Below are 26,367 nucleotides of genomic sequence, written 5' to 3'. Positions count from 1 at the left end.
TTTTCTTCTCCTCTTGGTGAAAATCCAGGGCAGTCTTGGAATGCCCCAGCCCCAGACCCATCATTAAGGACAGTGTCAGTCTCTAAGCTTCAGCACCAGCGAGCTATAACTAAGTAAAGCCTACTGACCCATGGTGTCTACCAGACTGCAGAAAGAAAAAAAATGTATTTGGGTCAACTCTCATCCCTTTACACAGCATTGGCACTGAGGTGAAAAAAAAAGATTTCTTAAAAATGAAAATAACTTTCTTTTAAAATACATCACATGACCACTGTGACTGAAAAGAGTTTATTTGTCCAGCAGGTTACTGCATTTAACAGTTGCAACTAAAATTAGTCTTGTACAAATCAGTTAATAATTTTTCTTAAACAGGTAGTGACCAAGCAACAGTTGAAGAAGGGCCTTGCATTGAATGTGCTGCTGTATTTGTGATCTCTTTAAAGCTTCTGTGCAGCTGACAGAGAGATTTTGATCTACCTTTGGCTTAAGTATGAGGCACCACAATGTGTATTTTGTCTTAAAACAAAAGTATCACAATCACAAATACTTAAATAACCATTCATTTCATTCAGTACATTTAAAAAAAGACATATTACAGTATTACACTTGTGAGACAATGTAATTTAAACAGGAGTATTATTTTTTTATTTAATAGAAGAAAGAAAACATCTTATTTCATTAAAACTGATTTAAAATAACCACTTCATGGCAAATGACTGGACTATACAGATTTTTCAAATCATTCTTACTCATATGATCATTTAAATTACATAAAGTATATATGGTACAAGAAACTGGCTATTACTATTTTCCTTGAGCTAAAACGCAATGTGATAGTTCCTGAAAGTTAAGAAAAGTAACGTCTTTTTAGGGAGTTGTTGTCTTTTAAAATGTTAGTTCATCACAAATTGATTTTCTCTTCTAATGATCACATTCTAGCTGGCATTAAATGGAATCTTACGTTGATGCCAGATCCTACATCACTGTAAAATTAAGATTTTACAATTCAGCCCTTTAGTCATGAAAGTTAATACTTTATATATGCAGGGTATTTAATATTTGGGAAAAAAAATGCTTTTAAGTCTGCTAAGGTGTGAATGTACTTAGTCACCACCCATTACCATCGTGTCTGTAAGTAACAGGCTTTATGCTTGTGCTGACATGAGAAGGAGCTGCTGAACAATGCTGCCGTATGTGTAGGGACAGAGCCCTTCCTTAGGGTGTAATGATTTAGAGGAAAGTAAAGAGCAAGAAACAAACAGTAAGGAGTGGAGCGTCGATTATTTTTCGGCTATTTCCTTCTTCAGGAGCTCGTGGGACTTGCTGACTCGTCTGAGCGCCTGCATCTTGCGCAGGTCTGCACCGAGAGCACGGAGCAGCTGTGGGCGGCTGAGCAGCCGAGCCTGCGTGCTCGAACCCGGGCCGCTCCGCAACTGCAGGAACGCCGGGAGGCTGCCCGTCACGGAGCGCAGGTTTGGCTCTGCAGCTAAGTACCTCGCCAGAACCAAGTCCATCCACAGGAGCTTGAGAGAGAAGAAAGCATAGTCAACCACTTTCCTTCAGAGCTCTCCTTTGGAAAGGGGAGGATTTAATAAATGATTTGCGTGTTCCCCATGAAACCAGTTCCTGTGATGAATGTGTTTTTATTAATTGTCAGGGCAGTTACAGTAGCAACTATAGTATAAGTGGCTATTATAAAATATAAAGAAATATATATGTATTCTAATAATAATAATACATTTTTTTTCAGCAAACCCAAAGCACTGTACAATAATAAACACATACTGTAATACTGAACAGAAGCAACAAGAAAAAGAGGAATCACAGCAAACTGACTTTGTGAAATTACAAGTAAAACCAAGAGGCAACATGTAAATACTAAATGGAAAAGGCTCTAGCAAAGAAATCTAGAAAACACCCTGATTAAATGGGATAATATTGTGATGAAAACAGCTATAATTTATTGACTCTTGATAGCCAACTAGGAGCCAAACTAATAAAGGGAAGTACTAGTTACTCCATTTTTACTATCGTTCTATGATGCCATGATTGAGAGGACCAAAAGTGCTCATGCCCAGAAGGAAAAAAAATAGATTAAGGTACCCTAGTTAGAAGCCATCAGCAAATCTTTACCTTAACAAGAGCTGTTCAGTACTGTCTCTCTGTCTAAGCCCTAACTGAACAGGTTCAATAAGCTTGTAAGATGCGAGATGAGATTGCATGACTAAGTGTGCTACCACCACCCATTCCAGAATGTTTGAGAGACAAGGCCTATTGGAAATAGGGGGGTAATTGTAAAGTACGAAGGGGTCCAGGTCTTTTTCTGAACACATGATGAGCAGCAAACTTTTGGTGATTAATGAGATTAGTAAAAGATGGACAAAGCAGAGAAACTAGCTGGGAATAAGGAATATGTACAGTAGGAATAAGGTCCAGATCATAGGTTATACTGTAGGTCTCATTTTTTGCTATCAATTGGATTATGTAGGCAGCATCAAGAACAGTAAAATAAGAAACCCTTGAATCTGTGAAAGCAAGAAAGAAGATAATTGTCAAGACTGCAGTAAGAGAGGTCAGCAAATGGTTATCAAGATTACATTGAACAGAAAATATAGATTTTTGTACTAATAATCCTAATATAATTCATAACAAGCTATTCATACTAATGTTTTTGTCTGCCAGATAAATTATTAATTTAAATAAACACTAAAATAATGAATAAACAAGCAAGCTTAACAAGTGAATAAAGAAAACTCAAACTTAAAGCAATTCAACCTCTAATAGTATTGCTGTATACATAAACAGAAGCGTGTAATTATACTTGACCTCGATTGAAATTCTGTTAAATAACACCATGGACTGCATTCTCTGTACATAACAGACATCCTACTTTTGAGGTTACTGCCACAGCAATATACTGTACAGTATAAATCATCCAAAAGAACTGTTCTACTTTAATAATGCAGCTGCAAACATAGGTTTGAAACTTAAGTCACATGTGAAAGAATAATTCTTGTTAAAGCAAGAGCTACTGTATGTCATGACAATTTTGTACTTCTCCTTTAAGTTCAGTCACACTTTTTAGTAACATGCTGTGAGTTTTGCCAATCTGTTTTACACACTTCTCAACATAAAATGTCTGTTGCATTTTTTTTGAAGTATTTAACAATATAGATACCATTCATAGCATTTAATGTGTATGTCAATAAAAATGATAACCAATACCAAGGAAGAAAGAAATATCCTATTGTTTTGACCTACGTTCTCAACATAACATCTCCCCTGTGTTCAGTACCTGTGTCTTGAACTGTTACTGTTGGGAAGGGTTAGGGTTTTTAATGAAAAATCAGCCTACATAGCCCTGAAGGAGCTTTGACCCAGTCTTTGGTCATTTTATTACGTTCGAAGGGCTCTACAAATCTGAGCATGTAGAAGGATGTCAAGCTGTGAGGCATGTAATGGTGTAACATTCACAGGCAGTTAATACTTTACATGAAATGGGCCAGAGAGGACCAGCGTGTGTTGCAAAAGATTACTGACGCAAAAATTAAACACAAATGTATAGTAATTAGTTTAAATGGGTATTGAGGTGCAAAGGTTGTTTGAAATAGGTGATCATGTGGTGCTCTTTCACTTGTAGTTTCAATATTTTTACATCCTTCAACTTTGTTTTGTAAAAAGTTGTTAATAGCTGGAGGGATACAGTAAACACTGTTTATTTTTGAGTTATGCAACCGCCAAAGTTCTTGATCTGTTTTCACCACAGGAAAGTATATCACTCTTGAACAACAGTATTCTTGGCTGAATTAATGTATAGATTGTTTTTGTGTTCTGTTTCACATTGCAAGTGTTTCTTGTAAGATGTACTGATCTGTTAAAGATGCCACATTTATTATGTTTGCAATTGTAATGGTCAAAAGTAGATTAAGATGCTTAAAAACTGAAGTAAAAGATTAAAAGAGAAAACAGTTCCTGGCAAAAACAGGCTGAAATATTGTCTCACATCTGGACATATCTGTTGCAGTCGCTATGTGTATTTGTACATCAGTGTCATACACCCACCCATTTCCTAAACACTTTATCCAATACTGGGTCACAGGGGTGCTGGTTGGAGCCATTCCCAGCAAGCAACAGATGCAAGGCAGGATAAATGCTTGACAAGGCATCTGTCCATCTTGGGGAAGATACAGATAGAAACACGCACTATGAACAGGTTAACTGCAAAGAAACTTAGTCAAACGTAACTTCCATATACAGAGACAACCTGTATAAGGAACAGAAATCCACCTAAGACTTTCTCTGAAACAACGGATATTCAGCATACCAGGTACGACCACAGGCAAGAGGACTTTTAGAGTTTTTCCACAGTCTTGGCTTGCAACTGGACAAGAATCCAGACTCACACATTCTAGTAAAGCCAATCTCTAGCAAGACACCTGCAAGGTACTGTATTCTTTCCTTTCTCTGCTCCATAGGACAATTCTGGCACACAACCAACAGAAAACTTGTGTCCTGAAATCCTCTCTGTCCCTGCGGGCTTTTCAAACGTCATCTGAGCTACACCTGGCCAGCGTAAAAGTCAGATGAGTATATGTATTAATATTCATGTTGTAGCAATCTCTTCTTCTGAGCATATGTTTGAGAAGTATTAATCAAGTATAGTAATTAAATGTTACTTCTCTTTAGAGTGTGTGGATGTGTACTGTATATGAGACTGTGGACTACTAACATAGTTATAGTCATCAGATCTTAACTCTGCTAATATTCTCTTGTAATCCTTGAATAATTGATCAACAATTTGCATAATATGGCAGATTTATTAACATGTCCACCTTAGTATTGGTTATTTTGCAATAACCAGTATGCATAAAACTGTATGATGTCATTGGACTTCATTTGTTTGTGCCGCCATTTGTTTTGCTTGACAGATTCCCAGTGGCCATGCAACTACCCTCGCAGTTTACTGCTATTTCTTATTGCTTAGAAAAATCAAACCAGCACCAGTATAGCATTAATAATGATATAAAAAAATGGTATTACTACAACAGTGTATCAAAGTGGACTGAAAAGGACTTTGTGAAATGTATTCTTAGTTAAAGCTAGAACTTTGAAACCTACTTTTTAACTACATTCTTATTTTCAACTAGTAACATGTAGATGGACCCAATGGTGTCTTGTCATTTGTAACTACATAATATACCTGAAGTATAATGTAAAATACTATAAACTCCTTTGGTTCACAGCAATGTTAATTAAAAGTATCATTTGGCTGCAGGTTTTTGTTTGCCTGTTTTAACTTTCACAATGAATGCCATGCCTTTTGCCTATATGGACTGTTAAAAGAGTGCTGTTCACTGCAAATATTCTACTAAAGGGAAGTCTGAACTACAACTCCAATGTTCTGTCAGCATCTTACCTGGGGAGTCTTCTTCCTTGTCAGGGCCTTGTACTGAGTCCAGTGAGTCTCAATATTGTCCCTTAATGTGTTCCACAGGCGCTGAAGATGTGGTCTCAATCTTGAGCCATTGGTATCATCCATATCTTGAGGCTTAAATGTCTGAATTAATTTTGGATAACTTTTGGGATTTGTTTTCTAAGAGTAAAATTAAAAAATAAAACATTTAGTATTAATGTCTTTTTTTCATTTTTTTAAAACTGTAATGCTAAGATATATGAAAAAATACAGGAACAAGAGATGATATCCATAGGCCATTAATACAAATCTTCCCACAATCGCTCAAGACAGCTACAGTATTTCCCACTGACTGAAAAATTGCTAAAGTAGAGCTCATTCATAAAAGGGTAACAAATGTGAACCAGCTAATCATGCAAGAAGAGGTTTTACTTCTATTATAATTTATATGTAAATTTACAAAAACAAAAATTATACCTAAGGTAAAGGATAATCTGTATGGAAAAAGGGTAATTTAAAACTTGGTTTGAGCAAAGGTACAGTAGGTCATGCTAAAATAAATAAGAGTTAATGATCTTTAAACAAATGTCAATAGCAAAGGACATACAGAGCATATGATATGGTGTATTTAGATTTCCAGAAGGGTTTAATAAAGTTCATCATAAAATAATCTCAAATTACAGTTGGGAGACATTCAGGGAAACATGATTGGAATGAGAACTGCTTAATAAATAGGAAACAGGGTACTGATAAGGGGCAAATGCTCACATTGCGATGATGTAATAAGAGGAGAATAACAGGACTCTTAATCATATCAATAATCTAGATTCTGTTAACTGGTCAAATTTGCAGATGATACCAAAAAAGGTGGATTTGCAAAGGAATAGATAATAATAGATGGAATTCATTATTCATTATTATGTAAATAAAAAATAAGAACTCTGGAAATCAGACAGTATTAGGAAGTGAAAAGGGCAAAACGTTAAAATATATAGTTAAAAATTTAGAATTGATTTAGATTTTATTTCAATACATAATATGTTAAACTTATACATTGCACTCATTAGTAACTATTGCATTACTCATTTATTGTATCACGTATTGGTGGTCATCTCTTTAAAAGAAAGATACATTCCTGGACTTAAAGGGGAACTACAAAGCTATTTTAATATTTTGGTGTTAGAAAGAATCAGCACTGATGAGTGCATTTCAAACCACAATAAAAGTCAAATGTACACAGTAAAACCTCTAATTTACATCACAAAACAGATTAAATTTCCAGGCATGTGCAGCGCCATGTTCTGCAATTCAGAACAAAACAACAAAACCTTCTGTGATGTGCATGGCCCTATGACATTGTAAACAAGCACGACTGTGAATACATTTCTTTTAATCCAATAGAAATATTGCTTTTGATTTCAAAATGGTTTTGCCCACAAATACTTCTTACTTGTTAACTCTGCATGCAGGTCACTTTGGAACATTTCTGTGGTGAAATGTCTGCTGCATGACCTGTACTTATTCAATCGTACATTACATTAGTCATGATGGAGACTACTGAGCAGGAAGGGCCACATCATGTTGCAGTTCTTGGGAACTCGAATGCGAGCTTGCAACACAATGGTGACTTACAGTACTTTTACAAAGTTCACTATTTAATTCTTTTTGCTTTATTCGAAATTTGTAATTTCTTTCTATAACGTTAATTTATTTTGTTTCCTGAAATTTAGTAAGAAAGGTCTGAGCAACTAGGACTGCGGCTCCTCTTTAAAGGAATGCCTTACACAGAGAGGCTAAAAAAAATATATATTTTAGTCTTGAACAAAGAAAACTATAAAGGAACCTGATTCAAGTATTCTAAATTTTAAAAGGCATTGATAAAGCCTAACCCATGGACTTCTTCAGAATCAGAATGAATTTCAAACCGTCAAACACGAACCAATGTAGACAAGTGCAAACTATGTGGAAGTGGTTTTAAAACTGAGAACATGACAGTTTTTTTTTCACACAAAGGCCTGTGGGGGTCTGCAACAAGCTACCCAGCCATATGTTGAAGCCGATACTCTGGCTCAGTGGTTCTTAACCTGGAGTGCACACATCCTCTGGGGATGCAAGACACCAGATTTTTTTAGAAGGTAAATCATCACAAACACAAATTCAGCACAGGCACATACCTACTTTGTTTCATCAAACCAAGGTATTTTAAGCTAAACTTAAAAATGTTTCTATCTCTTTCATTCAATAGTTATGGTATTTCTTAGGTTTAAAGAACTGACCTACTCAACGATTTCTGATACAGGGTAAGAGAACATATTTTGAGAACCAGAAGGGTGTACAGTAGGCTGCAATAAAGTTTACGAACCACTACTAGAGCCTGTTTCAAGAAATGATGGATTGAGATACTTGGATCAAATATGACGGGTCGTGAAGCTTCTCTATACTGTATATATGATATATTACAAAGAAATTATAAGCAAGAAATCATGTTTAAATATATAGTGCTGTTTTTTAATGGGAAAGTAGCATTTATCCAGGAGATTAAAATATGCTTAGATCTGTATTTAATAATCTAATTTTAAAATCTTAACGTGTCCTTGATTTCTTCGCAAATATTTAGTTAAAATGCTAAAATAAGAAATAATAAATATCAAGACTTTTAAAGGAATAAGTAGAAGTTAATTACACACTGGAAAGTGAAAACAAAAACATCATCTTTACTTCCTGTTTTTGTCTTTCAGCATGGAATTCATCACACCATTTACTTGTTCTTTTGTTGACAAAAAACACTGATGCAGCTTCCTACCCAATGTCTTTTACTGGCTCAATATCACCATAGATCTACTATTTTATAATTTAATCAGTTTAATTTGCTATAATTCTTTAACACAAAAAATCAGTTTCAGAAAAAAAAAATATCAGTAATTTGATAGTTCCACGTCTACTTTGACTGTTCTAAATTATCCTTTTGATGTGTGTAAAGACATTAAAGGTGGTTCAGAAATCTCTGAGTAAGGCAGGAAAAGGAAATTCCAGAGACAGTTTTTCTTGCTGGTACAGGATATAGGATTCCATGTTTGGTATACTGCAACAGTCCAGTCAGTGCAATACTTTTTAGTTTTTTTAATGTGTGTGGTGGGCAGACCCTAAAGGAAGGTGAAGTTTCCTTAAAAATGCAAGAATTGTGAATCTTTGTCACTAAAGAAAACTGAACTCAAGGACACTTTAGATCACGTCAAAAAGGTCCAAAGTTGTCATAAATTGTGGTCAGTTTAAATCTCGACTTTCAGCTGCGTACTCTGTCTGCAGCCATCAAAGATGACAAATGAACATAGCAATCCAAAATGGTCATTATACAGTTTGGGAAAAATACAATTGACTACAAGAAGCAAACAATGTTATTTCTTTTTTTTAACAGTTAAATAAAACTACCCTTGGATCCCCTGGTAATTCTGCCTTTGCTCCGTCAAAGGAAATACATCCCCTGTAATTTTGACAGCCAAAATAAATATCCAGACAAAATGCCCTTAGTAATGTGGTGCTTTCTGCCTAATAATTAAAAATTACACCCTTTAGAAGAGAAACATCTAGGTTTAGTCCCAAAAATCTTACACCTTTTTTTATAAAACTGGAAAAATATGTTTTGTTCATATTTATGTTGATCCATTGCTGTGAATGAGAGATCAGTTACTGATACAACAAAACTAATTAATTATGGTAACAAGGCACTAGTAGCCAACCTGTACCCTGTGTTTTACTCAGTGACTTTGCATGACTCATTAGCTCCAGTGATGCCTCTGCTTTGGGTTGCCCGCCCTGCCTTGTGTAATCCCATAATTCTGTCTGGTCACCGACATCATTAAGAACTTGAGCTGCCACTGATCCAAGCCTCTCTGAGGTTTCCTGCTTCCTCATCAGCACAGGGTTCCAGTCTTAGACAAAAACCCCAGTACAGAGTTCACAGCACCTGCTTCTCACCTGCTGCTGTGTGAATTTTTGCAAATTTGCTACAATTCTCTTTAATCCAGCACATTAAACAGAGGATTACCATTTCAGCGTGGATAATTGTCACCACAGAAAAGAACATGTTCCATGCTCTTAAATTAAGAAACAGCCTTCGCTGTTGTTCCACATTACGTCAGAAATGTTGGCCGTAAGTGGAAAACAAGTAATAAAGCTACATAAAACATTGCTCATATATTTCCAGGTCATTATTTAAAGGTTATGATGTACCAAACACAAATACAAACAAATATTTATTATACTATTATCATACTATATAATACTACTCCAAAGTAATGTTCACAGCATACTATACATATCTACTTCAAATACACAATTTTCCAAACTATAGAATGTACTGAAAAATGTTTTACTTTTACGGTTTCTTTATACACTGTACATAATTATGGAAATAGTGAAGAACGTGGACAAACAGTATAATGAAAATATGGCTTTACAGTTTGTTAGCTTTTGTGTAAACATGAAATGTTACCTAATATATTATATTGACGTGCTACAATGCCATTGGTTGTCAGGCCACAACCACATCAAGGCCTATAAATGACATAATTACGGGCAATAACTGCCAAATGTGAAATAAAACTCACCTTAGCTCCTCAGAAACATGTGCTGAGTAAAGCAAACTAAACAAATAGGATGAAGCAAGGGTTTCTGCCCTACTGCGATCATTTTGTGATAATATCTATCTTACTGTTCTTGAAGAAACAGTAGTAGCCATTGTGTTAACTGCATGTTTATAGCATTACAACAGTATCCACTGTGCATACTAAGACAGGTCTTGAGGCATTGTGGTGCTTTCTGAAGGGTTTTAATGACTTTTTATCACATCAATATAATATGTAGGAAACATTTCGTTTTCAGACCAGAATATTCAGTTATAATATGCAATTTGCATTATGTATTCACTTCTTCCTTTGTTTTCCAAAACTAAATGTGTAGGTGTTGTTTCCAGTATAGCGCAAATCCATTCTCTCAGTATGTATGTATTTCTTCATTATGTATGACTTAAAGGACTTCATTTGTAGTCTAAATCCTTGCAATTTTGCATAACAATGTTTAACAATCAAATAATGCTCAAGGAAAAAAGGAAAAGGTAAGTCTGGCATAGGTTAAAAGGCATGTTTGGTCATGAGTTAACCATTGATTCCTTCTTTTCTTCAATTTATTTCTTCTGGATGCCATTCCAATCCATTAGTGATGCCTCTGGGACAAACATTAAAGATCAGACATCCCAAATGATGTACAGACAGTGTGTGTGTTTCACTGGTAATACAACTCGCAATGAATAATGAAGATGAGCAAGGAAGAGTAATAAACTATAGCTGTTTTCTCTGTTTATGTTAAGAAACCATGATTTTCAACTCATTTGTTAAAGTAATCTAAGGAACACTGGATGGAAAATGGTACTTAGGCTTTTGGTACCTTTCTGTTCAGTGACTCTTGAAGTTCATAACTCTTCGCTAACAGTTCACCTCATCTTTGACATTATCATAGCTATTGTGAAAGAGGGACATATCCTAGCATTTTTCTATGATACAATTTATCTTATAACTGTTATAGGCTTTTAACTCCTATATGTTTGGCTCAAAAAGCTTAAGTACAACACTTGCCTATTTTTTAATTTTTTCATTACTTAATTCTTTTTTTCAATATTTGTCATGTATCCTAAGATCACAAGAAAGCATATGATCTATAAAAGTACCATAATATGTCATTATTGATTATCAGATACATATATATATATATAACCAATAACATGTAAAATGCCATTCATCAATGTATTAACTAATGCTGTATAATATGCAATCAATAGTATCATTCAGTTTGGTGGTCTATGTCATCTGTGATTCAACTGGATTGTTCTATTAAGAGCTTTCAATGATTGTACTATATTTCAAAGCTACTTAGCTTTGCAAATCAAAATCAATAATCAATACATGTATAATGATGTTCATGTCCTAATAAACAGCTTGGATTTTAATTAATTGACTTGGCTACATGGGTATGTAGTAAGAGGGTTTAACTATTGATGTCTCAAATTAGCTTTGCAGGCATTAAATGGACCATGACCAGGTCCATATGCTTATTATTTATTGTAACTTTTGTATAATGTCTTTTTTTATTTTCAAATAATAAAATTTAAACAGAAATAAAACAAATGTCGAGTGTCAGTAGATTGTTTGTAGCAGTGGGAACATTCATACTAAATTATCCAGTACATTTGACAGTAAATGTACTGTAGACTAAAATTGAAAAAAAAAACTCAAAGACCTTTCACATACAGCACATGTGTATCTTTTTCCCACATTGATCAGCGTACTTGTTAAAGAGTAAGTGGTCATACAGTTCACAAATATTCTTCAAGATCTAACAAATGTAAGGTACATGATTCAGACCAAGGCATTAGATCAAAGATCTAAGATCTCCAATTATAACTGGAATCTGAGATAAGAACCTAATAATCTGGCCGTTTGTCTTCCGCTTGTGTCCTCTGGGTGATATTTCACTGTTCATTCTGAAGACATCTGCTGGGTTGAATATGTCAATGTCTTTGCGAATTTTGAGTACTAATATTCTTCTCTGTTCAAGACTAAAAAGGTCCAGTTCCTTCAAGCTATTAGTTTAGGGTATTTCTTTAAGCTCCCAAATACATCTATCCCAGTCTGATTCCAAAGCACCAATAGCTTTCTATAACATGGTGACCAAAATTGTGCACATTATTCTAAACAGGCATTACTATTTACAATCGTAACAAAACCCTGATTGAATTCCACACTAGACTGTTTTGCCTTCCCACATTGTCAGAAAGATGTAAGATGTCAACTTAAACACCAGCGTTGTTTTCACAAGAAGCCTCTTCCAGCTCAGTGTTTTCCATTTTATATTTTTAGTTTATTTTTTTACTACCTGTATGCAAACCCTGTACTTAATTAAACTTCATTTGCCAGGTGTTTGACCAAAGTTTATCTCATTCTTTTGAATTTCAGCTGTTGCTTCTACAGTGTTAGTTAATCCTCCTATTTTAACATCTATTTCTTATCAATAATCTTTATTTCTCATTATCCAGTACCATTTACACACATTTTCCTGAATTTTTTACCTGTAATTTGTAATCTTTTATCTGGCAACTTTAGCAGAAGTCTTCTGGAAATCGGAATACACCATACTATATTCTCTTCTTGAATACATTACATTACATTTTTTGTCATATTTTGTTAACCAACTCTTAACAAGAGTTTTTAGGCAAGACCTTCATTTTCTAAATCCATGTTGACTATTTTCTGGTATATTATAACCAGATAGGGTATCCTCTAATTTAATTTGTGTAATTGATTCTGTTACTTTATATGTAATAGAAGTCAGACTTATTGGTCTATAATTATTTGGTTCAATTTTGTCACCCTTCTTATGGAGGGCACTGCATAAGCAATGCTCCAATCCCTGCATACTACCAATGTTTTGAGCGACTGTTGGATGAATTGCATCAATGACTTGTGAATAACATCTCATTTCCAATTGGCAAGATACCAATAGGCCCTAGTGACTTATTTATCTTCTAGTACCCGAATAGCATCTGCTTTATTTATGCTAATACTGTAAAATAAAGAACTTCCTTCTACTAAGAGCAAAAGAGTTTTCAAACCCACTTAACACGAACTGAATACTCAATATCCTCTAGCGGCACCACGTCTTCATTGGAATAAGTTGATACAAGCAAGGAATGAAACTGAACAATAGCTGCTTGTGAAGTATGAGATGTAGCTGTGCAGACAGGTTCTGGCTAATGGTGGTTACTTACAGAAAATTCCTAAGTCCCCTCCCTTTTATATTTCAGTATGTACAGAATGTAAAAGTCCAGAGAAATAATTATGTACATGTTAAATGTTCAAGATTCCTTTTTATTTCACAGATTAATCATACTATATATATATGAAGTTCAGGTGGGTAGCTGCGTCAGCATGCGTAGGCTGTGAAGGAACGAGTAATAGGTTTATTCCATGCTGAAAAAAAGAAGAAAGAGAACACAACGTTTCGGCCGTGGAGCCTTCTTCAGGTGTGTCAGGCGTGTCAGGCGTGTCAATCACTTTTGCTTCTTCATACCTGAGGAAGGCTCCACGGCCAAAACGTTGTGTTTTCTTTCTTCTTTTTTTCAGCATGGAATAAACCTACTACTTGTTCCTATATATTTATATGAATATGTGTTCTCACCTAAACAATGTGCTACAAAAATATCTTTGCGAACTTCAGTATTTTGTACTAGATTTGGTTGACTAAAATACCTATCACATACTGTACGTTCACAGGATGCTGTTATACTGAAGGTATACTGAAATTTTGACATCTATTCTGCAATTTGTTCTAGTAGAGATATGTCTTGAGTTAAGAAGTAATATATAAGCTCTCTGACATCTCAACATGGGATGACGAACATATTACCACCCATCCATTATCTAACCTCTTTAATTTTACAGGGCTGTTGGCTGAGCCAGAGCCTATCCCGGCCATGATACACCTTGTTAATGACGCCAGTCCATCACAGGACACACACAGACGCACACACTCACACCAGGGCCAATTTTCCCAGAAGCCAATCAGCCTACCAGCATGTCTTTGCAGTGTGGGAGGAAACCAGGGCACCTGGAAGAACCCAAGGTATTCACTTCAAAATTAGGTGACCAGATTACCATCACTATTTGTGTGAAGAAATGCCTCCAGTTCTCCATCACGTATTCACTTCCTGTTAAGTTCCCACTTGTGTCTCCTAGTCCACGTATGACCATTGTGCTATTTGTATGTCTATTAGATCCACTATTACTATGATTGGGTGTAATTGTCTGTTTTGCATATTCTTATCATTTTAAATGTACAAAACATTAGCGTTTACATTTTTAAATGTCCAGATTCGATAATGCAAATGTATTGGTATTGCATGGAAAAAGGAACAGTTTAATGATGTTTTAAAACACTTGATATCATTGGGGTCTTACCTTTCTCATGTGCAGTACTGGTATATTATTAGCGTTAACCCTTTTCAGGTTCTCGATTTCAAACTGTTCTTCAATTATATCTTGCTGAGAATAATCACTTTTGCTGTCCATGTTGAATTGATATGTCTCTCCCATGGAAACCAGCTTTTGGTGGTCATTATCTAAGGAAAAATAGAATAGATGCAGACTGAAGTTTACCAATTCTCACTGTACAAAACAAAGTACTGTACAAACGTCTTGTCAGTACCCATAGATCTATATTTAACATTTACTTTTGTAATTTGGATTTCTAGATAATTCATAACATGCACGTAAAAAAAACCCAAATATTTCAGCATTGCACAAAATGAAGGTTCCAGATTTGAACAACAATTTTAAAATGTACTTGTGTTCCATTATTTATTCAATAAACACCCCAGCTGTGGTTTCCTGTGCTTGATTTTGTGTGACAGGAGCATTTTTTTAATCAAAAACTGAAAAATACAAGGTAAATAGTAATACAGTATATTAATGTAATGATACTATGGAATGGAAATTCCTTACATTTTTGAATAAGTAGTACACTTTAATTTTAAAATCAAATTTTGAATCAACAAGTTGTTAAAAGAAAAGTTGATCTTAACAGATTGGTAATATTTCTTCAGTGAAGAATTGTGCTCAGTTTTAATGAGAGTTCTTGTATTTGCTATCGTGACTATGTTTGATTTCATCATCTCTTTATTTATATAAACCACTTTACACAGGTAAATAAATACACGGCTTATTAAATACTAAGGATAGTTACTTAAAGTAAAAATAAAGGACTAATATAAACAAATTAATTGTGACATTATCTGTGAATTTTAATTTTCACTGCTAAGTGCAATCAAGATAAAGAAATGATTTCATGGTTTTGCTGTTTGTCTGGTTTACCTTGTGAGCAATACTTGAGCTTTTCTGATGTTTTTTAATCTTTACAATCTTGAAACAATTTGCTACAACATTAGTAAAATGATAATGTGCAAAATTATATTTCCTAACCTTTAAACATGAAAACATATGTATTTTCTAATTTCTCTCTTTTTAAAAAATTATGAAGGGTATATACAGGAAAAAAAAACCACAGTAAGCTGGACTCAGACCTGAAAGATTATTGCTCGATTGCCAAGAAGCCTCAGCTTCCTCCTGAGCTGACCAGTCTCTGGAAGGATAGTTCAGACTCCCTGCTGAGTCAAGCTATGGCTTTCTGGTGGTGCCCAATGGTGTTTTTACACCTAGGGCTATTTCACTCAGGTCTCTAGCTGAGACTATGTGAACCTTTGCACAGCCACCTGATGGAAGCAGTGCTTGAATCGCATTGCTCTGAACTGTTTATTCTAAATCGGAAAAAACACCGAGATCCATTGTGGAAATCAAGAAACAACATTAAAGGTACCATGGGGGAATAATTTGTGAGACTTGAAAACAAGGAAAGATAAGAACTTGTATAGATAAAACCTGAAACAGAAAGTTTCCTTCCAATCTACTGGATATAAAAGACACCTAGATTTCCGAATAATACACATAACAATACGCATTTAATAAATACAGTCAAGATGGCAAACTAGAAGCACAGGGGACTAAAGTATTTTTGATGTTATATACTGTATGATATCAAAAATATTTATTTTTTACCTTTATCTTTAACTGTTCAGCAGGCATATAATAAAAGATGTAAAGTATAAATAATTATAAAAAGAAACATAGTAAATACTTACAGTAAATGTACAAATTTAGATATTCTGGTAACATACCTCTGAGCTCCTTTTTAGGATCAAAGGTTCCATAAAATATCATTTTAATGCTCAGAACAGCTCCAGCTGCCAGTTCAAACTCACTCCGAAAACACCTGATAACTGTATCTTTGTTGTCAGTCACCTGAAGGACACAAATTATAGCATGACCATCATTTGAACAAAGACCTAAGCACATATACATATTTAATATCCATATAATGTCTTATAATTACAGTGCTTATCACAAAATAAAGTTGATCATGCTTTGAATATAGGTCTACATTTTTAAGTGGCAAGCATATTATAGAAGTGCTAAAGACTACATGACAAAAAAGCTGAATTGTCAGTTGTGAAGAAAAACAGTACAGCTCTTTGGAGACCAAATAGTGTACACACAAAAGTGAAATAAAACATATTGCATTATTCAGCAGAATTTGTCAGAATTCACCACATATCTAATGTTCAATGGTGAACATCATTGAGTTTATTTCGAAGTTAAGATTTTGGTGACGTCAAGTGGTTTTCAGGTATATGACATTTCAAATTTGAGGATTTATTTTGAATTTGAGTGATGCCATCCTGTTTAAAATATAGGAAGCTCTTTTGGCAGTTGACAACTTTTTTGAAAACTACATTGGATATTGGTTGACAATATAAATTGTGCCTACCGGACTATGGCCTATCAGTGATAGCACACCAACATAAGCGTGCTTGTTAGAATCTGACAGGCATGGGCAATGAAAGTGTATGGCTGTGTATGTGGTCATGATCTGGATATCTCCATCAAGAGAAATTATAGTCTATTGCGGCCTATTGTAGGCTAATAGTTGAACCACACCTTTGTGACACAATCCTACAGGGACTAGAATGGCAGACGATTGAGTGTGAGAAACAGTATTTGTGTTGTGCAGCTGTATAACCTTGTGTTCTTCCATTCCAGGTATTTCCAATGAATTTCCACTGCGGGCTTTATAGCAAAAGTGAATGTCAGGCATTTATAGACTCTTGTATACACACTTGTACATTTTACACGCAATGTATTTCGTGTTGCAAAAAACATAACAGAAAACACAAGAAAAATGTTTCCATGACAATATTTGGATGGTCAGAATTGTTGTACATTAAAGTTAGCAGGTAATGGAAACAATCTGAGGCAAATATACTCTTCTTTAGGTCTGTTTCTAACACATAATTATATTCAATGTGTTAGCTGAAAATTCAATTTTGAAGTCAGATATTGCATTTTTGTGACCTGCATCCAGGATATAGTTATGTATCTCTGTTAAACACCTTTAGAGTCATAGAAGATCAATTTCTGGACACAAGGCATATAACACAGTAAGCAAAGGGATCAGAAAAAAGAACTTGTAGTTCACATGCCAAGAATTTCGAGAAAAATCAAGAAACTTCCAGAGATCAAAAACAGAAGAACAGATCAAAAAAGCTATGCACCTTAAGGACCAGCTCTGTAGGAGCAGCATGGCGTCTCTTCACTACCACATCAATCATTAAACATAAAGGCCTTGTGTGAACATTAAACATTAAGGACTTGCATGGCTTCAATGTTTCCTGTTCTACAGAGTAAATTCCCCTTGAAATAACCATCTTGCTCACAAACACAGCCTACAAGGTTTGAAGGAGAAAAAAAATAAAACATGTGTTCTAAAGCTGCTCTTCTGGTATTAGGATACTACAGCCAGTAGATACAACATTGATTCAACAAGGAAACAAGCTTTGAAAGTTGTACAGCATGTTCTGAGGGGCTATCTGATCTTTTCTTGTTTAATTGTGACCTCCATTTCCTCAAAGAAACTGCTCATGGAAAACTGAAGCAAAACCTGTTCGGCCAACACAGTCCAGAACATTCAGACTTGAAGACTTGGCAGGGTACTGAAGTGTGAGATAGAGGTACTGCACTTCGAAACAGTCTGGAGCAGAGCTGTGTGTCAGATAATTGCCACTTTGAGAGTTCCCACCTGCAGGCAGATAGCAATACCTAAAAACAGACAGGCCTGGTCAGATGCAATTTGTAGCACAAAGAAAGAAATCAGAGGGAAGGTATGTCAGTGGCCTTATCTTGTCACTGATGACACCCAAGCAAGCCTTTTTTGTTGATTTTGTCTTGAAAAACTTGCCATTCTTTCAACCAAGTCAGAAGAGTCATGCTCTGACATTGGCATGCAAAGGCATACAGTAGCTATTTTTCTAGTTCAATGAAGAAAAGGTGGGAACTAGGAGAATTGCTATCATGTGTGCAAAAGTCATGGTGAAGCATGATCACTCTGCTCCCAGTTATCTCCACACATCAGAAAGCACAAATCTACAGCCAATACTGGAACTGAACGACAGTGTGCTAAACCATACATGGCAAAAACGCACTGTGCATAATTTACCCCTTGCATACTTCACTTCTATGACATTAGTGGGCCAGGTGTCACTCTCAGGTGATGCTGTTGAAAGTATGCTGCTCTCTTTGAATTTAAAGTTGAGAGGCAGGGCTAACTTATCAGTCTTCTTTCTACTTAACCACAAGACTGAGTTATAGGAGCAAACAGGAATAGTGTTTATTAAACACTGGGTTCTGCCCATCACAGCTAAAGTAGTTATGATCTTAGTGAATCCTCATGGTTTTTAGTATAGCAAGCAATATTAACTGTGCAAAGTAGCTTATATTGGATTAAATTTAAATAAAAGCCAACAGTCCCACCTCCCTGTTGTTCATGCATTGTGCATCTGTTTAATGCTTACTTTACTTCTTAGTAACATTTCTTACTTTTAGTTACTGAAAAACATCAGAAAGCACATCATTTCTAGTAGCCCCTAAAACAATGAACAATCATTTTATAGCTTAGGCATTAAGTCCTTCACTTACTGCTCTCAATAATGTGTTATTAATCACCAAAGTTTATAATAAAAAGAAAAACATACTGAAAGGCAAAACACATTGGTATTGGACCCAATAGTACAACTATTTATTGTGTTTCTAATGCCTCTCAGTACATACTGTATCTGCCGACCATGTAAAACTAATAGGAAAAATGTTAAATAAAATGTATTGCTTTTCAATTCAAATCTTATATTCCGGTCTGATAAAATACAGTATAAGCTAAAATCCATTTGAAAAAAGTTGTCTCAACATTACCAGCCCCCTTCTGACTGCTGTCTTTCCTATGCTAATAGCTACAGTCCAGTACAATAAAACTGTTAAAAATAAACTAGGCTTGATTTCTCAAACAATGTTGAGGTTGTCTGATGTTGTTTTGTTCTCAAGCATGAAAACAAAAGATTTTACTTTAAGTGTAAAATATATACCCTTTACAAATTTTACAGAACTCCTGATTGTGACAAGCAAATACATTTATTTTTACTCCTTTTCATGTGTCTTAATTAATCTCTTTCTCCTGTCAGCATCAACAACTGCGGAGAGTTAAGTCACTCCTCTTGCTGAAAAGACCATTTTTAATTACCCACAAAGGGTACAGCATATCTTAGGAGACCTTCCTTTTATCTTACCCATCTCTTATATCTCAAACCGCCTACTGTTCTGAAGTGACGCCTGTGACAGAAATTGTTGTATCCCTTAGGACAACCACAAATACCTCTGTAAGCACGGTCACAACCGACTATTTCTATCTTTAAGTTTGTTTTATTTATACATATATATTATGATACTTTGTTAGTAGAAATCTTGAAAATGGACATTAAATTATTTTCTTAGGACTAAGAATTACTGTATTAGAATTAGGTTTTGAAAAAGACACTTTTATTTAATTCTTTATCTCTACATTAAACTAGAAACTGGTTCCAATGGCTAGTGAATATAAAGTAGAAAACAGCTATAGAAATTGCAGACATATTTATATTTTTGGTATACTATGAAAGAAATAAGGCACTTCTCTTAAATTAAATCTATGAAGATCTACCTCAAAGGTATTCAACTGATACCTACAGCAATATATTATTTATGAAACTTAAAGCTAAAGGTATTATGCAATTAATTTTTTTGTATGAATGTGTTCTGGGCAGAACAGAGCAATAGATTTTTTCACTTTCATAAACACAACTACAGAAAATTCATTTACAGAATTATGAAGGCATGAAACTCCCTTTATTAATGCTTTGCTTAATTTGGATAAATCTATAAGATTATAGAGGTACTGTAATTCGTCTATGGTAAATGTGGCTACATTTTTTTGGGCAAATATCTGAAAAAATCCTGAACATTGATCTACTGGGCCATGATCTAAACAGTTCTAAACCACATCTGGAAAAAAAATTAGAGCTTTAGAGACCAGGATTTAGAAAAGGTATTGGTCCCAGTGGCTCAAGATCATAATATATGCTAAAAAGTTTATGGTCACACCGACATCTTTCTTTTGAGTGATTATGATTATTAAAAATCTGAGATTTAATAATAAAATATTTTGCTGAAGTGGCGTTGCCCTCTCCTTTTGAGATGCATTCTTATTTTAGTTTTTAGTTTTTTGTGTCTTTAAATCAAAAGAAAGTTTAAGTTAACAAGTTTTTGAGGTATAAGATTTTGATAACTCTGCCACAAAGTAGACTCTGCCCTTCATTAAGATCTGCTAAGAAGCGCCAAGTTCATGCGATATTTCATTCCTTGATCTGAAAAACCACACAGCAGAGACAGTCTGTCTAATTGCTATGAGCAAGAGTCTGAAATAATTCTGAAGCCTTACTTTGGAATTCTCTACATTTGTTTTCATGGACCACCTTCCAGAACCATTATCTCAGCTATATTAAATATCTAGTCATGCCGCCTAAAACACAGTAGGAAGTGTGCCAGCAGTCACTTCTGCTGGTTTTGGTACAAATGAGTGTATTCTGATTCGTGTCCAATGGTCTTGCCTATGCGTGTACAGTGTATGTGATTTGATCTCAGATAAAGCATAACAAAAGAGATTATTTACAACAGTTCAGAATGCTTATCTCTAAAGTTGTTTCTTTAAATACATGCCTGCATAGCTTGACTGAATGTTTGAGTTTTGACTGGCAAACAGAGTTGTATGACATTGCTTTATATTAGTCTAAAAGCTCACAAAATTATTTCGGTAGTGTTGATCCACCTCAGTACCTTGGCTCTGATAACTAGATGTGGGTCCATTGTCTACTTTGCTACAAGTCTGTACCACAGACAGAAGAGTGCAGTAACATCCAGAGCTCACCACTGATTTTCAAAACAACATCTAAATTAGACCGCACAGCCTGAAAATTGTTCTGGTTGTAAAAGGCCTTTTGAGGGAGAGAATTCCTTCTTCCATTTGCAGGACTTCTCATGAGAATCAAAACAATCAGTCTTCTAAACCTTTTGACTTATCATCTGAACTCATTACCTCTTGTTACAGCTGCAAAAGAACAGTTTTCACATGCAAAGACAGCAGTTAATGAGTAATTTGATAAATACTACCCATATAATTGGCTACCTTAAGCTTCCAGATTCCCCGGGGGTCCTCCCCCCAGGAATGGACAGACATCAGGGTCCAGTTCTTCAGGCCTGCACCAGACATGTCATTGTGTCGCGTCCCAAGAAGCCGCGACTTTGTTCCGAAGGGAGAGATCAGGTCAATGCTGAGGTCACCTCTGCAGACGCTGGTAATGCTAACAACAGACTAGGAGGAGATTAGATAGAAGCAGTCATTCAATAAAGGAAAATAGATTTTGTTTCCCAGAAGCATTGAAAGAAATGAGTTTATAGGTAATTCAACTACTGTTTGCCCTCTGGACATTAGCCTATAACTTTAGTTGTAGAGTTGTGTCAACGAATAGTTGTTTGTACTATTTTACAGCGATTTGTTTCCCCAAACTCTGCCTTGCCATTGACATAAAGGAGGTGGCACTGATACATTTACTTGAAGCTGTCACAAATAAAGTAAATGATCATACACTGAATTTTTTATAATATGAACTGTGCAATATCTGTCTGATACCTTAAAGGAAGTTACGGTCAAAAAGATTTAGGCAGAATCAAGACTCAACGAGCACGAGACAGATGATGTTTAATGAAGACAAGTGCAGGATATTACACACAAGTCAAGCAAAAAATTAAACCATGGATAAAATGTGTGAAACATCAAATTTGAAGAAGCAAACACTAAGCTTGAGAACACCACCTAAAGATGCAAACAGAATGTCAGTGTATATAGCTAAAAGTAGAATTTAAATCAATGGATGTTCTGTTAAAGTTCACTAACATATTAGTAAGAATATTATGTATTTTGGTATATTATATTATGTATAATATGCATAATATTATATTATGTATAATTTTGGTTATGCTACAAAAAACTACTACTATGACACAAAAAATATTATGCTGCTATGGTATCAATCAAGTAAAGAGCAACCAGGCTTAGAATAATTTCCTATACTGACAGATTAAGAGAACTGAATCTTTTCATTTTGAACAGAGCAGACTAAGACTTGACCTAACTCGGGTATTCAAAGTCTTCAAAGGCACTGACAAACTCAATGCAATGGATTTCTTGAGTGTTATTACTGATACACAAGCCGGAGGACACAAGTGGGAAGTGCATTTAAAACTGAGAAAATGAGGCACTTCTTTCCACAAAATGTTGTGAAGGTCTGGAACAAGCTACCCAGTCATGCTGTCAAAGCCAATACCATCACTTCTGTGTTGTACTGTACATGTACTGTGACATGGTTGTACAGCGATTTCTGCTGTAACGTCATAGTTGTGTTCCTTGAAAACAAACGCATTATAGAAAATTGTAATATAAACTCAATGGTTCAATGGGAATTAAAGGGCTGGGATAGAGAGAGAGAGTTCAGATTTACAACAATTATGATTTTTTTTCTATAGTAATCAGTCTTATTATTAATTTTATAATGTATAACTTCCACATGATGTTTTTGTGATCATCTTAAACAGAAAACAGCAGAAAATAAATAAGACATAGTATGCATCTGTATATACATAGCTAAGGGATGTGGAATTGTCCAGTGGAGGTGAGTGAGACAATCTGTTACATAAAAATCTTTTTTAACAATACACACTATTAAGCCCAGTAACAAGAATTATACCACATGTTCTTTCGCTTCCCTCATATCGCTTTATAACATCAAGCTATAGTTACCTTCCGCGCTTCATACCCTTGTCTCTTATTGTGACAGTAATATTTACGCGACTATTTCCATAGAATGAACATATACTGTAGTAGCTGAGCACAGATACACGACTTTGCTGCGTAAATTGGACAAAGATGACGCCGGTGCGTGAGAGAATACCCCCGCATCCCAAGCGTGTGTTGCTACTCTGAGGCCGCCGCGCAACCGCTTTTACTCGACGCGTATGACTAGTTCTGGTATACGTGAATTGCGTTCCTGCCAACACACACCTGCATGATAGTGAATCAATCACATTATATAACATTTGCATGATAAAAACATTTGCAGTAATAAAAAAATACTGTTTTCTCAAAAGACTTGCTTAATAAAAGCATTTATTCAACATTAAATCTACGCTAACCTTTGATTGATACAGGTTATCCAGGTTGTGATGCAGTGAATGGACAGGACAGTCTCTGCCCTGGAGCTTATCGTCTCCTCAGGAGAGAGAAGCAAAATATATACAGTATATATTGCTGTAGGTGCTTACATAAGATTGCTTCCCTGATTCTGTAGCGCCTATGAAAAAGGCACGCAGTTCTGTAACTAGCAACCCGTCCGCCCCCTTTTCGTCTCTGCTCGTGCCCTACACTTTGGTTTTTAATTTCCTGCTCTATCTGCTGTGCTCTCCTGAGCTCAGACAGACAAACGCAACTCTGTTCTTCACATCGTGTTTCCCCCCTCAATTCTGTTTATTCAACCATAGCGTCTAAGAAGGACTTCACTAACAGCAACACTCCAACAGCAGGGAGTTTGTACCCTTTCTGCAAATAGCCCTTATAGCAAATTCATTTCACCCTCCTGAGATACAACAGCACTCTACAGCACATTTAATTTGGGGGCTTAAAACTTTAGCAGACATTTTGCAAGATATTTGGCACAAACCATATTCCGTTAATAAAGACTGTAGATAATTAAACTTAAAAGAAATCTCAGAATTTTAAATAATTGAATAATTGTAACTGCAGTATAACTATATGATGGTTTACTGTAAATGCATAAAGAATATTTTAATGATCAGCATTTAGCTGGGAAGTCGACTTTGCATTCTCTAAATACACTATTATTTCCTGCCTTCTCAGTGGGGAATTAATGGCCATTTCACATAGCATTAATGAATTACAAGAAGCTAAATTTGAACTACAATGAAAAAGTACAATATTAAATGTAACATATTTAGACTCATCCATTTAGATGGAATCTTGATAAGAACTTTAAAGATCACACTTCATAATAGATAAGATGAAAGATAATAATAGTTCTGTGTTAAAAACAGAATGTGTCTTTTTTGTTTTCTCTCACTTCCAATATATGCAAATGAATTGATTTGAACTATAGCTGCTGGATAATCCTTATAGTGAATAGATGTGAAATGTAATACTGAACCGCGCACTTTCAATTCCTGGGCTGAGGCCCAGATTATATTAAAATAACCTTCAGAGATATGATAGCTATAATCATGTTATCCTATATTCCACAACACTGCAACAGAAACTCAAAGCCACCATAGCAAAGTTACATTTGGATTTAGTTTTAACCCTATGCAAGATATTTAAATCCTTGATTTTTTCAATTAACGGGAATTGAGAGCGTTTCATTTTTCACCTGAATATGTTCCAAAACGTTGATTGCATTTTCTGTCCCTCGGCAGGCTTCAGCCTGGATGTGCACACTCACAACACCACCAGGGGACAAAATCCTGTTTCAGGAACAGAAAAAACAAAATAAAAACCTAGAAAAAATGGTGTGTATACATGTACGTTTAGTTGGCTGATGTATTAAATATGAAATCCCCCTGAAACTGCATAATTGCTTTACTACACTAAAATAAATGTAGCCTCCTATTCTTCCTTTTAATATTCTACTCTGACTATGTGATATACACTAGACTTTGCAAGCCATTTTTGATATTTCTTTCTTTTTTACTTATTGGAACTGCAAGATAGCACCCACCCCTTGTGCCAATATCACATTTCTGTGTAATGTCTCCTTACTGTATTCTGAATACTCAACTTTACATTGTTTGTACTTATTGTGTGTGACGTTATAGAATGTGATTTCCTGCTCTCTACTGAATTCCTCTGCATACATGAAGACAGATACACAGCCAAAATATTATGTTTATTCTCTTTTGCTTGCTACCTTTCATCTAAGACCTCACCTCTGTTTGTTTTTTTGGTCTGTAGCCTGGCACAGCTTAACAGCTTCCCAGGCAGTTTTGAAAGAAAACAGCATCGATTGCTGCTTCAGAACAATTTCAGTTTTCTAAATCAATCTTGCTTCCTTGGGAAAGTTCATTTTTATTCACAAAAAAATCACCTCATACCATATTTCTAAAGAGCAAAATGTAGTCTAAAACATTATATTATTTGTAATTTACAATATTTTGTATTTTCTGGAAGATTTAAAAATACAGTGAATATACAGGTAACACTAATTTACAGTCTGTGGTATGTAAAGGAAAGAACAGATTTTTGCAAAGAAATGAATGAGAACTAGAAAAAAAGAACAGAGAAATATAAGAAATCATTAAATTACAGGAACTATTAAATAAAAAAATATTTATTTGTTCTTGCAATTATTGCAGTTTGACATACCTTACAGGATTCAAAAACATATCCTCTGAACATATTCTCTGAGGTCTGACAGTTTCAAACTCAAGAGCCTGTTGGACCATTAAGCCTGCATCAAGGAGACCAAAGCCATACCTTCAAACAAAGAAATACAATTTTGACATTTGAGAGGGGAATTTGCTTATAATATAGATGGGATTAAAATAAAAAAAAACGAATAAAATAATTTGATTCGACATACTGTCATCACACTGCTCCGACAGACATAAACCTTGAACCTTCAACAAACTATAAAATACAAACACAATATATTCTTATCATTATTATTTTTATTACAAAAAATCTTTTTTGTTAGCAGTTTTGAAAGCCTCCAAGCAATTCTAAAGCACCTGCTTTAACAGTGTGACTGTGTGAATTATGTTCACAGATTTCCAGATTTCCGATTTATGTTCCAGAATTGTTCATTCAACGAT

General features: G+C 35.0%; 1 protein-coding gene across 1 annotated transcript in view; it reads right to left on the bottom strand.

Annotated features, from left to right (window-relative positions):
• Positions 1-272: 272 nt before the first annotated feature.
• Positions 273-26,367, bottom strand: part of LOC148839769 (PC3-like endoprotease variant B) — a 341,720-nt gene continuing 315,625 nt past the window's right edge. The window contains exons 14-20 of the mRNA XM_088938784.1: positions 25,919-26,029; positions 24,927-25,020; positions 21,620-21,805; positions 16,194-16,317; positions 14,422-14,582; positions 5,417-5,593; positions 273-1,523 (exon numbers count right to left, since the gene is read on the bottom strand). Of these exons, the coding sequence (XP_088794910.1) occupies positions 1,281-1,523; positions 5,417-5,593; positions 14,422-14,582; positions 16,194-16,317; positions 21,620-21,805; positions 24,927-25,020; positions 25,919-26,029 (1,096 nt within the window). The 3' untranslated portion in view covers positions 273-1,280. The remainder of the gene's footprint in view (positions 1,524-5,416; positions 5,594-14,421; positions 14,583-16,193; positions 16,318-21,619; positions 21,806-24,926; positions 25,021-25,918; positions 26,030-26,367) is intronic.

The sequence above is a fragment of the Atractosteus spatula genome, chromosome 2, assembly GCF_055471065.1.
Source record: "Atractosteus spatula isolate fAtrSpa1 chromosome 2, fAtrSpa1.hap1, whole genome shotgun sequence".
Lineage (NCBI taxonomy): Eukaryota > Metazoa > Chordata > Actinopteri > Semionotiformes > Lepisosteidae > Atractosteus > Atractosteus spatula.
The sequence above is the reverse complement of the archived record's forward strand: the minus strand, read 5'-3'. Positions and strand labels throughout refer to the sequence as shown.